Genomic DNA, 12924 nt, shown 5'->3' with positions numbered 1-12924 from the left:
TTCATATGATATGAATTTGTCCAGTAAACGCCATTTGTTAGCCTACCAAATTTGACTGGCCAAAATGGAAAATCTGACTGATCAAAGATATTGTTTAGTAGATTTGTGGTCTCAGTGATCATTCCAGAAGCGCATTGGCCCACACCTCTGTGTCCTGATAGGTTGAATCTTCCCAAAGGCTGATACACTAGATCAGTGCTGTCCAACTTCTGTTGTACCGAGGGCCAGAATTTTTCCGACCTACGTGGTGGAGGGCCGATAATGGAAGCCAGTTTTGACCACTCCCCTTTTTGAACCCGCACCCACTTGAAACCACACCCATGTTATCACATGACCATACCCATATTACTGGTTGTAGTACAGCAAAAACCTTCCATACTCTGCCTGCCCTACCCTGCCTGTGTGCCATACTCTGCCTACCCTACCCTGCCTTTGTGTGTGCCATACTCTGCCTGTCCTACCCTGCCTTTGTGTGTGCCATACTCTGCCTTCCCTACCCTGCCTGAGTGTGCCATACTCTGCCTGCCCTACCCTGCCTGTGTGCCATACTTTCACTGTGTGTGCCATTCTTGGCTGGTTTGTGCCATACTTGGCCTGTGTGTGCCATACTCTGCCTGCCATACCCTGCCTGTGTGTGCCATACTCTGCCTTCCCTACCCTGCCTGTGTGTGCCATACTTTCACTGTGTGTGCCATTCTAGGCTGGTTTGTGCCAAACTTGGCCTGTGTGTGCCATACTCTGCTTGCCCTACTCTGCCTGTGTGTGCCATACTCTGCCTTCCCTACCCTGCCTGCGTGTGCCATACTTTCACTGTGTGTGCCATTCTTGGCTGGTTTGTGCCAAACTTGGTCTGTGTGTGCCATACTCTGCCTGCCCTACTCTGCCTGTGTGTGCCATACTCTGCCTTCCCTACCCTGCCTGTGTGTGCCATACTCTGCTTGCCCTATGCTGCCTGTATGGCACACACAGGCAGCATACAGTGACACAATGCTGGCACTGCTCCTACAGTCTGCACAATAACTATATATTAAAAAACCTTTTAATTGCAGTACCACCTCAGTATATGTTCTTTTTGTAGTGTGCAGGGATTATTTGGGGGTTTCTACTGCTCCTGAGGTGTGAACACGGGAACAATGTGGGTGATTACAGCCTGAGGTGTGAACACTGCAGGGGGTGAACAATGCAGAGATTAAAAGGTGTGAACAGTACAGGGGATTACATATTTAAACAATACAGCCTGATTACAGAACCATGCAGGGGGGGCAGTTAATCACAGTACTGATACCATTTAAAGCTTACACAAGAGTAAGCCATCAAAGCAGCCAGACAGGTGGGGGGCCACACAGAGGGGGGTCGCGGGCCGCATGCGGCCCGCGGGCCGCCAGTTGGACAGCACTGCACTAGATAAATGCCCTTTAACCATCCTCATGGTGTTTTGGGTTCAGTAGTTATTACCCTGGCCATATGTGCACATACCTGCATCTTGTAGGGAAGGCATAGCATGAAATAAAAACAACATATAGGTTCTACAGATGTTACAGCTTCATATCTGCCCCATCAGATCATGTTTTACATGGGGAAATGTTGAACCACTTTGGTTGAAAACTTCAGTTCAAATACGTTTGAGAACTGGAACAAAAAGGGACATTGGCAATTTGTGTATTTAATTGTGTGGATCTGGCATGTTGGGTCCCTACAATATAAAAACTCATGCTATTGAATGTTAAAATGGGAAGTAAACCGAAACCTTTCCTGTTGGTAACCCTTCATGACTTTCGGTCAATTACTGAGAGTTTTAGTTTTTAAGGCATAAAACTCACCCGCAGCCTACAGTGTGTGCAGTTACTAATAGAACTGTTTCGTTTTAGGCGGAACGTCTCCGGCTCAGTGGGAGGATATAACTGGAACAACCCCCTTGACCTTTGTCAACGACTGTGTTTCCTTCACTACCAATGTTTCTGCCAGGTAACTGCTAAATGTAAAGAAACGTGTATGTTATAAGATTATAGGTATGTAATTAAAAGTGCAATGTTTGTTTTATTTCTTGGAACCCATGGCTACAGGTCAGCGGGTAGCACTTTCTAGTCTGAAGTTTTAAAATCATCAACTGATAACGGTTAATTATTTCTGTAAATAATTTATCCTGTTGAACTGTATGTTCTATTGCGGGCCATACATGCCAAGTTTGACCATACTGAGCATCATGTAAGGGCTAGTTGACAGGTGAATGGTACATCTCCAGATACAGACGTGAAGAGGAGCTAAAACTCCTCTTAACAACATGCAGTTTCGATCAATCGGGCTATAATGACTAATGGACCACACAATTTCTAGCTGGCGCGGCAGCAATCTGCTGGGAACTGTTTCTTTACTGACTTACATGGTAATTACCTGCACTATCTTTGTGCTATTTGCATCTCACATTAATGTCTGGCACATGTGCACAGCAACGTTCAGCCGATATAAGTCAGTGGAGGGACAATTTCCACCATCTTTCTGCCCCCTAAGGGGGTTGCATAAAAAGCAACATGTCCAGTAAGTAAAGCCTACATTTATTCCCTTGCAGGTTTTGGCTTGGTGACTGCCACCAGATCCCAGAAACTGTTAGTTTGGCAACACAGCTCTATAGGGAATTAATTTGTGTTCCATACATGGCCAAGTTTGTCGTCTTTGCCAAAATGAATGACCCAGTAGAAGCTCGACTGCGCTGCTTCTGTATGACGGATGACAAAGTGGACAAGACCCTGGAGCAGCAGGAGAACTTTGAAGAGGTTGCCAGGAGTAAAGATATAGAGGTTTGTTTTACGTACAAGATTTATATGATTTACTCATATGACAGTGAGCTGCCTTTAGTAATGTGGAGTGTGTGGCCAAACTGACTAGCTGGAGCCATCTCTCCATATTATACCTAGTGTTCCACCACCACAGTCCCTTCCCAGAGGCTATTATCCCCCCACTGCTACTATAGGCACCATCTCTCCCTACTATACCTGCTATCCCACAGCCCCAGTCCCTTCCCAGAGGCTATTATCCCCACTGCTACTATAGGCACCATCTCTCCCTACTATACCTGCTATCCCACAACCCCAGTCCCTTCCCAGAGGCTATTATCCCCCCACTGCTACTATAGGCACCATCTCTCCCTACTATACCTGCTATCCCACAACCCCAGTCCCTTCCCAGAGGCTATTATCCCCCCACTGCTACTATAGGCACCATCTCTCCTTACTATACCTGCTATCCCACAGCCACAGTCCCTTCCCAGAGGCTATTATCCCCCCACTGCTACTATAGGCACCATCTCTCCCTACTATACCTGCAATCCCACAGCCCCAGTCCCTTCCCAGAGGCTATTATCCCCCCACTGCTACTATAGGCACCATCTCTCCCTACTATACCTGCTATCCCACAACCCCAGTCCCTTCCCAGAGGCTATTATCCCACTACTACTATAGGCACCATCTCTCCCTACTATACCTGCTATCCCACAGCCCCAGTCCCTTCCCAGAGGCTATTATCCCCCCACTGCTACTATAGGCACCATCTCTCCCTACTATACCTGCTATCCCACAGCCCCAGTCCCTTCCCAGAGGCTATTATCCCCCCACTGCTACTATAGGCACCATCTCTCCCTACTATACCTGCTAAGATTCATGAATTCCAGTTCGAAGACCAGTGCTGTGCAACCTATAATTTTTTTGTTTGTTTGCTTATTTCTGTTAATTCCAGGTTCTGGAAGGCAAACCTATTTATGTTGACTGCTATGGAAACCTAGCCCCACTGACCAAAGGAGGACAGCAGCTCATATTCAATTTCTATGCTTTTAAGGAAAACAGACTGCCCTTCTCTGTAAAGGTAGGTGCTGGAAACAGATTAGGCTCTCTGATCTATACGCTAACGCTGACCTTTATTTAGAGTATTTTAAGGTGAGGTAAAGGCTTCCCACAAAGTGTATGGATTCTAATAGGATTCCTAAAATCCCTTCATGATTTTTTTCATTTTTAAATGTCATGTTTACTAATTTCTGACAGTCTCCAGCTGCTGCCATAAGAGATCACTACCCCTGACTATGGACCCCACACTCCAGTTGGAGGAAACAGTACTATTTTTGCTTGAAAATCCCCATGGTGAGTTCTATGCCGCATTTACCAAGAGAGAGCTCCCAGTAGGGATGGCCATGTTGGGGCACACATTTGTGCATGATGAGTGAGCACCCCAAATCGCTTATCGTGTGCATTTATGTGACAAACGTTTGGTAGACGATCATCTGATCCTACATCACACGTATGTACATAATGAGTGAGCTGCTGCACTTGCGCATTTGTTTGCCCCAAAACTGCTCCCTCGCGGTGGGGGTCAGACACTGGTATTTAGACTGTTGCTGTTTTCTGCGTAGTTGCAGGCAAAACAGCGCATTCTTTTATGCAGTTGAAGCTAAGCCATAATATCAAGGCATTTATTAACCTAAGCTGCAGAGAACAGATTTATTCTGTTATTGGTAATACATTTTACATTCCTAGATTTTATGTCTTTTATATATATATTTTAGGCCCCTAAAACCATTAATTTAATTTTTTCCTTGAATGTAAATTTTTCATCTTTTTGATTCCCACTATTATTAGCAGTTCTGACTATAGTAGCACCAAAGTCAGCTGTCTATTTACACATTTCAAACAGGGTCAGAACATCAAAGAAAATGTAATTCTAAAATGAACTGCCACTTTAAAATGTGGTAAATAAAGGGTGGTTTGAAAAAACACAAGAACCCTGCTGTACTTGTAGCTCCCGTTGAGGTTCCTGGGAGATCCAGTCAACCATGCCATTTTTTTCTGCTATTAACTGCTGGCCCTTTATGTTATGTGAAGAAACTGCAATGCTGATTCTTATGATTTTATATTCTGTATCCCCTCCCAACATGACCTTTCAGACTAAACTATGAGGGATTCCTCAGAGTCATTCAGTAATCAACTTATTAAGTGCTTGATTTGCCAGTCAATTATAAGCGTAACCCCAAATTTATAAAATGCTAAAATTCACATTTGGTATTATTAAAGGACAACATAAACCTTCTGCAGGGCTAATCTAATCAGCTGCAGGGCTCAATCTGGACTGTTATGGTGGGGCCCCCTAGACTGGCTGTTGCTGGCTGACAGGGTCTCCAGGGCTGTATGGCCAATGGATGCCTGCCTCCTCCTCTGTCCTGCCATCTACCACTGTAATTCTGCCCAATATTTGTATAATGCATAGTGATATCAAGCAGTCAGTGCTTGGAGGTATGCCACTGTTCATGGCCTACATGGACTCATTTAGGCCTAGGGTTGCCACCTTTTTTGGTTTTAACCCAAATAATTTGGTTTTTATTAGGGCTGTTTGCAATGGCATAATAATATAGGAAGCAGACCTGCAGCTTCTTCTATTTAACGTGTAAATCGCTGCTCCATGCCAGCTCTGAGGTAGGAGAGTGGGCGGGAAACAGGGATTTATACACGAGTGGGTGGGTGGAAGCATCAGGGCAAAGGAAGAGCAGGGAGCCGGGTAAGTTTTGCAGGGGGGCCCAGGCCCACTGGCTGATTGGGTCACAACTGTCTGTTTTAGTTTCAACATTGTGAAACACAAACAATAATCTGGCTAATAACCATCTCTGATGTCATGGCCCTGCCCCCACAAGGTACAACCACACCCCCAAATATTATGACCTCACCCCCCCATATGTCACTGTTATGCCCCCACTATCATCTTCCTGCTCGATTTTTGGCAAGGTCAAAGGCAGCACCCCTAGTTGGGCCCATTAGGTTCAGTCAGCCTAAGGCTGGCCCTTTTAAACAAAAACCACTGGCAATTTTTCATCCTTTGTCGCCTGAGGTGGACTTTTTGTTGCTGCCCCTAACGTTGTGAAATTCAGTTCAGTGCGAGGGGTGACCGCAGTTTGATTGCACTAGAAGACCTGAAATCCCAATTCCAAAATATTACAATTTCAGCTCTTAAATTTACCAGGACCGGCTTTTTGCCTGCTTTGGTAACTTGCACTGAGCTGCTGTCTGAGACGAGTTCCTCAACTTGCCTTATGGCAGCAGCCCCCCATTACAAAAACTTAATCAAAGGATATTTTATATCTTAATAAGTGACCTATAAAAGAAGTGTACAGGTATGGGATCCCTTATCCGGAAACCCATTATCCAGAAAGCTCAGAATTACAGAAAGCCTGTCTCCCATAGACTCCATTTTACTCAAATAATTCAGAATTTTAAAACTGATTTCCTTTTTCTCTCTAACAATAGTATCTTTTAATTGATCCCAACTAAGATATAAATAATCTTTATTGGATGAAAAACAATCCTATTGGGTTTAATTAATGGTTTATTGATTTTTTAATAGACTTAAGGTGGCCATACACGCACCGATAATATCGTACGAAACCCCGTTTCGTACGATATTCGGTGCGTGTATGGTATGTCGGCGAGTCGACCGATATCGCAGGAAGCTGCTGATATCGGGCGACTCGACGATCAGACCAGTTTGAAAATTTTGATCGGGCGCCATAGAAGGCACCTGACCAAAATCTCCCTTCAGCGCTGAATCGGCAGAAGGAGGTAGAAATCCTATTGTTTCTACCTCCTTACCTGCCGATTCAGCCCTGAATGGTGTGTGGCGGATCTGACGATGTCAGATCGCCACGTGTATGGCCAGCTTTAAGGTATGGAGATCCAAATTACAGAAAGACCCCTTATCCGGAATACCCTTGGTCCAGAGCATTCTGGATAACGGATACCTGTATCAAATTGGCATATACATATCAGTAAATATTGCACTTTTTCATCCTTTACCTTGTGCCACCATTTTGTGACAGTCTGTGTGCTCCCTCACTGAACTCCTGACAGGAAAAATACAGGTTACTGCACTGTAACAGGAAGTACTGCAATAGTAAAAGGCACACCTCTTCATTCATTGGCTGATAGATACTAGCATTTATTGTGTGCCCTTGTTTGTGTGGGAGCACCGTGCCTCATTCCAGCCAGCAGGGCCTAACTGAATGCTTAAAATGGCGGCGTTTCTTTGTGGGATAATCAAATGTCACTGTTAGAAAAATATATTTTTCCTGAAAAGGCTTTACAAATATGTTATATGATGTATTTTTTAAAGCACGCTGCTAGTGCCCAGTCTATGTGGCCTCTTTATACATTCTCATGTGATATAATATCTGTGTGTGTGTCACTATAGGTCAGAGATCACAGCCAAGAACCATGTGGTCGCCTGTCATTTTTAAAGGAGCCAAAGACTACTAAAGGCCTGCCTCAGACTGCCGTCTGCAACTTAAACATCACCCTACCGACCCAGAAAAAGGTACACAAAATGAATGATAATTAGTTAATTAATAACCTCTTTATAGGTAATGCTTTCCTTCCATGCTTTTTCTATAGACGTATGATAGCATGAGTATTTGTGCACTTCAAAAGCTTAAAAAAGGGAAATTCCAAAATGTCTGTCCGTTTGCTCTCTCTATACATCAGTAGGATGGCGTATACTTTTATTTTTACCACAAGATGGCACTGTTATCTTTCAGTGCTTATAAAATACACAACAAACTATAACCTCATACTGTCTATAATTACCAGCTTCAATAGAGAAGTGATAACAGAATGCTAATCTTTCTTTAAAGATTCTGCTTTACTCTGCTGGCATAATGCTAGGTAATAAGTACAAATTTATACAAAATAAATGCAGGGATGCTCAGCCTGCTACGTCACATTTTGTGCAGAATTCCAGTTCCCAGTATCCCAGTTGCCTTTGCAGTATTGGGAATTGTATTCCAGCAAGAGGGTTTCAGGCTCTGATATATTAGTGCAAAGTGTCCTTCACACAGATATTATTATTATTATGAGCCTGTCAATGGAAGAGAAAGCTCTTCTCTGTAGCGATATTGCTTGAGTACCCACCACACCCCCATAATTTGTCCCTAGTGCCCCCTCTACTTGCTTATTTAGGGGAGCAAATATTAATTCATCTTTTGGCCACTGTTAATATCAGTTTAAGGGGATCTGCTGGTTGAATGCAAACATATTTTTGGCTTATAAACATGTTAAATATATTTTAACAAAAATAAAACCTTAATTTAGCAATGTGTGTTTATTTTATGCATGCTTATCACATGTGGGTACTTCCATGAATCATTGTAGCTAGCCTTCAGCAAAACAATTGTAATAATAATAATTTAAGTGCCATTTAAAGCCTGAAAGGGAGATATATTAGGAGATTATGCATATCAGTATTAAGGGTTAAATCAGTTATTCTGCTGATGGTCAGTGAGAGCAATTTCGTGGGGAGTGAGGCACCAATATTTAATGTACATGTAAATGGTTACAGATGTTAAATCGAGAATTTACATTTATTAAAATATATTTAATAAGATACAAACCCTGATGGGGGGAAAATGTTTAAAGCTGGCCATACACGCACTGATATAATCGGACTGCGTTACCAAATTATCTTCCCGCGTGGAGCAACTGCCATAAGACAAGATGATCACTTCTCCTTATGGGTGCTGCCTCTTCAGGGGTTTGCAGGCCCAGACTGGCAATCTGTGGATTCTGGCAATTGCCAAAGGGGCTTTTATAAGATACCATAGACAGACTCTATTTATTGGGCTGTGGGGGAATGTTTGAGTCTCTCCGCACTTAAAACCAGGGCCTATTTTTAATCCCAGTCCAGACCTGGTGGTTTGGGATATATGTTTCTGCCTTTATTGACAATTTAGGGCACATTGCAGCAGTCTGCATGAAAACCATACTATTGTAGGGGGCAGTGTCGGACTGGGAACCCAGGGGCCCACCAGAAATCCTTAGACCCTAGACCTGCTTTCCAAACTATTTTTCCTTTTTTCCTCGCCCAACCTCTTTATTCTCCCAGTCTCTTTTATTTACATGCTAGCATCTATTCTTCCATCTATTTCTCCTCTTTCTTCCCATTCAGAAATAGGGAATGGCCATGAAACAGGCCAAATGCTCAGGAGCAGGAGGGCCCACTTACACCTGGGCCCACCGGGAGTTTTCCTGGTGTCCTGGTGGGCCAGTCCGACACTGGTAGGGGGTATGAGAGGTGGTTAACCATAACTTAGGCTTTAACAGAGCAGAAAAGTACAGGTGCTTTTTGCACTCCATTTGGGTCCAGAAGAAATATGTGACTGTTTAACCTGCTGTGTGGGAGCTAACCGCTCAGCTAACCTGCTTGTTATATCTTTATCTGTCTATTTACCAGTTTGTGTCAGCGTTTGCTTTTCTTGTTCTTTTGTGCTTCCTGTCTCTGCCTTTTTATGTGCTAATAATCTTTTCCCTGCTACTCGCTATAATACACCTTATCTCTGCCATGCATCTTGGAACCAAAAGGAAACAGAGTCAGACCAAGATGATGAGGTAATAACAATAATGTATTTGTTATATCTTAAACAGGGCTAGATGAGAAAGCACACAGTGATGGAATCTCTTTTTAGTTAAATATTGAGTATATTTCATTAGGAAATACACGTTAGGGTTGGATTGGGCCTCCTACGGCCCACCAGAGAACATGATATCTAAAGACTACTCTTACAAAAGTAACAATACCCAATGGTATTTGTGCTATATGAGCCTCTGGGGGAAATAAGGAAGGGATCCGTGGGTGTAGGGAGCTCCTAAGCAGAAAGTTACATAGGTAGAGGCATTTGGGTTTTTTTTAAGCATCTGGTTAATGGCTCATACAGATAATTTGATAGCCCTAAAAATGAAGACCCCCATTAAGACAGAAGTTATTGAAGTTATACTGTGTGAGAGCTAGGGTTGGATCACTTATAGGCTTGTAACCGCAGACAGTCAGAGACGATATCATCTTGAGAACCATAAATCTAGGGTTGCCACCTTTTCCAGAACAGTAATCTGGGCCAGGGGCGGCACTGGTGCCATCAGATTCTGTGTTGTATAGGGGTGGGCCAATAACGGTGGGCGGGTCTATGATGCTGTGGCCTGTAATTGGCCAAATTACGTGACAATCCGTAGCAGGCCTGCCCAGTATTTAGACTATATAAAACAGGGCAGGCAGTTTTGAACTAGACAGTGGGTGTAAAAACCCGACTGGTTCAAAACCGGACAGGTGGCAACCCTACATAAACCTCTAAGGTAAGCAATCCCTGAAGAAAAACACAATTCTTTTTAGAGCATAAAATCATGCTGCATGCAAGACAAGGTTAACCTCAAGGCTTACTATTTAACCTACCTCCATCACGGGAGGTTTTCTAATTTATGGATAGTTCACTTCCTAATTATTAGTAGAATTTCTGTAGCTTTCCCATAGCATAACCGAACTGCCATCCGTGCATGTTTACACTTCTTTGTCACTAATGTACCACAGTTATGTAGTAGGGAAAAAAACAAGCATAATGTGTTTAATTGTTGGTTTAATGTATTTTATGTGGTCTGTTAACATTGTTTTTGTTCGGCGTCGTTTTTGACAGAACCTGAAACAGAAATTTCCATCAGAAATGAAAGGGATATTTATTCATAGTGTCCTTCTCTTTTTTAACTCTGGCAGAATGAAAAAGTGGATCGACGGCAGAACTTTGTATCTCTAGCCTTGCGTAAGCGATACAGCTATCTGACTGAGCCTGGAATGAGTGAGTTTGGTAACATCCTAACAGTACTAATCACTTTAAAAATAAGAGTCATCATTCTGTGTTTGAAGGTTGAGTTCCCAACATCACGAGCCACCTCCCTTCATTGCTCATTTTGCCTAGCCGGCTATATGTGCGGCTGTACATGGCACAGAATGGATGGGAGACTCCAGACTGACCATGTTCTTTTTAGACAAACACCATGGAAATGTTTTTGATTTGTTCTTTTAACAAAGGCGGTTTGGAAGGTTTAGGCATGTTTTTAAAACAATCTGAGTGTGAAGCTTTTTTCTATTTCTATCGATTATACTGCAGCTGGCAGGTAGCCATATTATTTAGTCACTGGAGTTCATTTCATCATGGCAGTTGAAATATATGTATAGTGTTCAGGGTCCCAAAAGTTCAGGGCTCATGGGTGTAACTGTTAAAAGACAAGATGATTACTTCTTCTAATGGGTGCTGCCTCTTCAGGGGTTTGCAGGCCCAGACTGGCAATTTGTGGATTCTGTCAAATGCCAGAGGGGCTTCTATAAGATACCATAGACATTCGCTATTTATTGGGCTGGTGGGGGGGATGTACAAGTCTCTCTGCACTTAAAATGCCAGGGTCTATTTTTAATCCCAGTCCAGACCTTGGTGTTTGGGATTTATGTTTCTGCCTTTATTGACAATTAAGGGCTCATTGAAGCAGTCTGCATGAAAACCAGACTATTGTAGGGGGTGTGAGGGGTGGTTGACCATAACTTAAGCTTCAACAGAGCAGAAAAATACAGATTCTGCACTGTATCTGGGTCCAGAAGAGGAAGGTAAGCTACTTCGTAGCGGACTATACAGAGCAATGCACAGGCCAGAGTCAGTACAAGTGGCAGGGTCTATGAAGGCAACAGGATTAGTGAAGACAAAACACACCTATCTGCAGTTTCCCAAATAAACCCCTCCTTGAATATGTTGTTCTTTGTATTTTTGTTTACCGGTATGACTACAGCAGTGCATGAAACTATAGCTAAGGTAGGACTAAATAAAAAAAACAATCTGATTTTGAGAAGTAAAAATGCTCTGTGGTGAAGAAAAGCATCATAATGATACAATTGCAGCATAAGACTTATCTTTTGCTCTGACAAATTGTTCTAATCTGCTTTTTCATTGGAACGTTGGTGGAATAAGCCTTCTGAAGGCATCCATTTTCTTTTCTAGCATGCATCACTGATGCAAGAGGACGGTGTGATCACACAGTCTTGTTGTGCCAAGTGAGTAATGCACCGCTTAGTGTTTTTGTGAAGTTCTTGGAAACTCTTGAATACACTGGAAGTGAACAGAACATCAGCCGGTCTTCCTTTGATAACAACATGATCAGTTCTAAGGAACTCTAGCTGCGGTGTTTCTGTTCAGAAACTTACTGTTTATATGCACGCTCTCAAATTATAATTCCTATTATCTTTCATGAACACCCCAATGACATTAAGTGGATGCATTAATTACACTTAGATTCATTTGTTTTTGTTTTTTTTAAACCAGTAAGATTGCAGCAGTTAATACCAGTCATAACTTAAAGGTGAACTAAACCCTAAAAATGAATATCGCTAAAAATGCCATATTTTATATACTGAACTTATTGCTTCAACATCTCAATAGCAACCATGATCCAAGACTTCAAACTTGTCACATGGGCTCCCCATCTTGGACACTCAAATGCTCAGTGTGCTTTGAGCAGCTGCTGAGAAGCTTCGCTTAGGGCCCGTCGCAAATTATCAAGTAGAAAATGAGGTTGGCCTGTCATATAAGCTGATGCTACAGGGCTGATTATTACATTCTTATGCTAATTGCTCTGGTTTCTGAGCTGCCATGTTGTAATTATCTGTATTAATTACTAATCAGCCTTATATTGTGACATTTATATGCTATATATACAGTATATTGTGCCATTTATATTCTATATATACAGTATATTGTGACATTTATATTCTATATATACAGTATATTGTGCCATTTATATTCTATATATACAGTATAGTGTGCAATTTATTTTCTATATACAGTATATTGTACCATTTATATTCTATATATACAGTATAGTGTGCCATTTATATTCTATATATACAGTATATTGTGACATTTATATTCTATATATACAGTATAGTGTACCATTTATATTCTATATATACAGTATAGTGTGCCATTTATATTCTATATATACAGTATAATGTGCCATTTATATTCTATATATACAGTATAGTGTGCCATTTATATTCTATATATACAATATATTGTGACATTTCTATTTTATATAT

At 42.1% G+C, this 12924-nt stretch overlaps 1 protein-coding gene across 24 annotated transcripts in view; it reads left to right on the top strand.

Moving 5' to 3' along the window:
* ank3 (ankyrin 3, node of Ranvier (ankyrin G)) overlaps nt 1–12924 on the top strand; it is a 244965-nt gene that overhangs the window by 205657 nt on the left and 26384 nt on the right. For 14 of the 24 annotated variants that reach the window (XM_031905285.1, XM_031905294.1, XM_031905295.1 and 11 more), the window contains 6 exons: nt 1869–1965; nt 2567–2795; nt 3730–3855; nt 7219–7341; nt 9381–9407; nt 10558–10639. In XM_031905285.1, the coding sequence (XP_031761145.1) occupies nt 1869–1965; nt 2567–2795; nt 3730–3855; nt 7219–7341; nt 9381–9407; nt 10558–10639 (684 nt within the window). The remainder of the gene's footprint in view (nt 1–1868; nt 1966–2566; nt 2796–3729; nt 3856–7218; nt 7342–9380; nt 9408–10557; nt 10640–12924) is intronic. The other 10 variants (XM_031905297.1, XM_031905300.1, XM_031905304.1 and 7 more) reach the window with 3 other exon arrangements.

This window comes from Xenopus tropicalis, chromosome 7 (genome assembly GCF_000004195.4).
Source record: "Xenopus tropicalis strain Nigerian chromosome 7, UCB_Xtro_10.0, whole genome shotgun sequence".
Taxonomy (NCBI): Eukaryota; Metazoa; Chordata; class Amphibia; order Anura; family Pipidae; genus Xenopus; species Xenopus tropicalis.
This window is presented reverse-complemented; position numbering and strand designations above follow the sequence as displayed.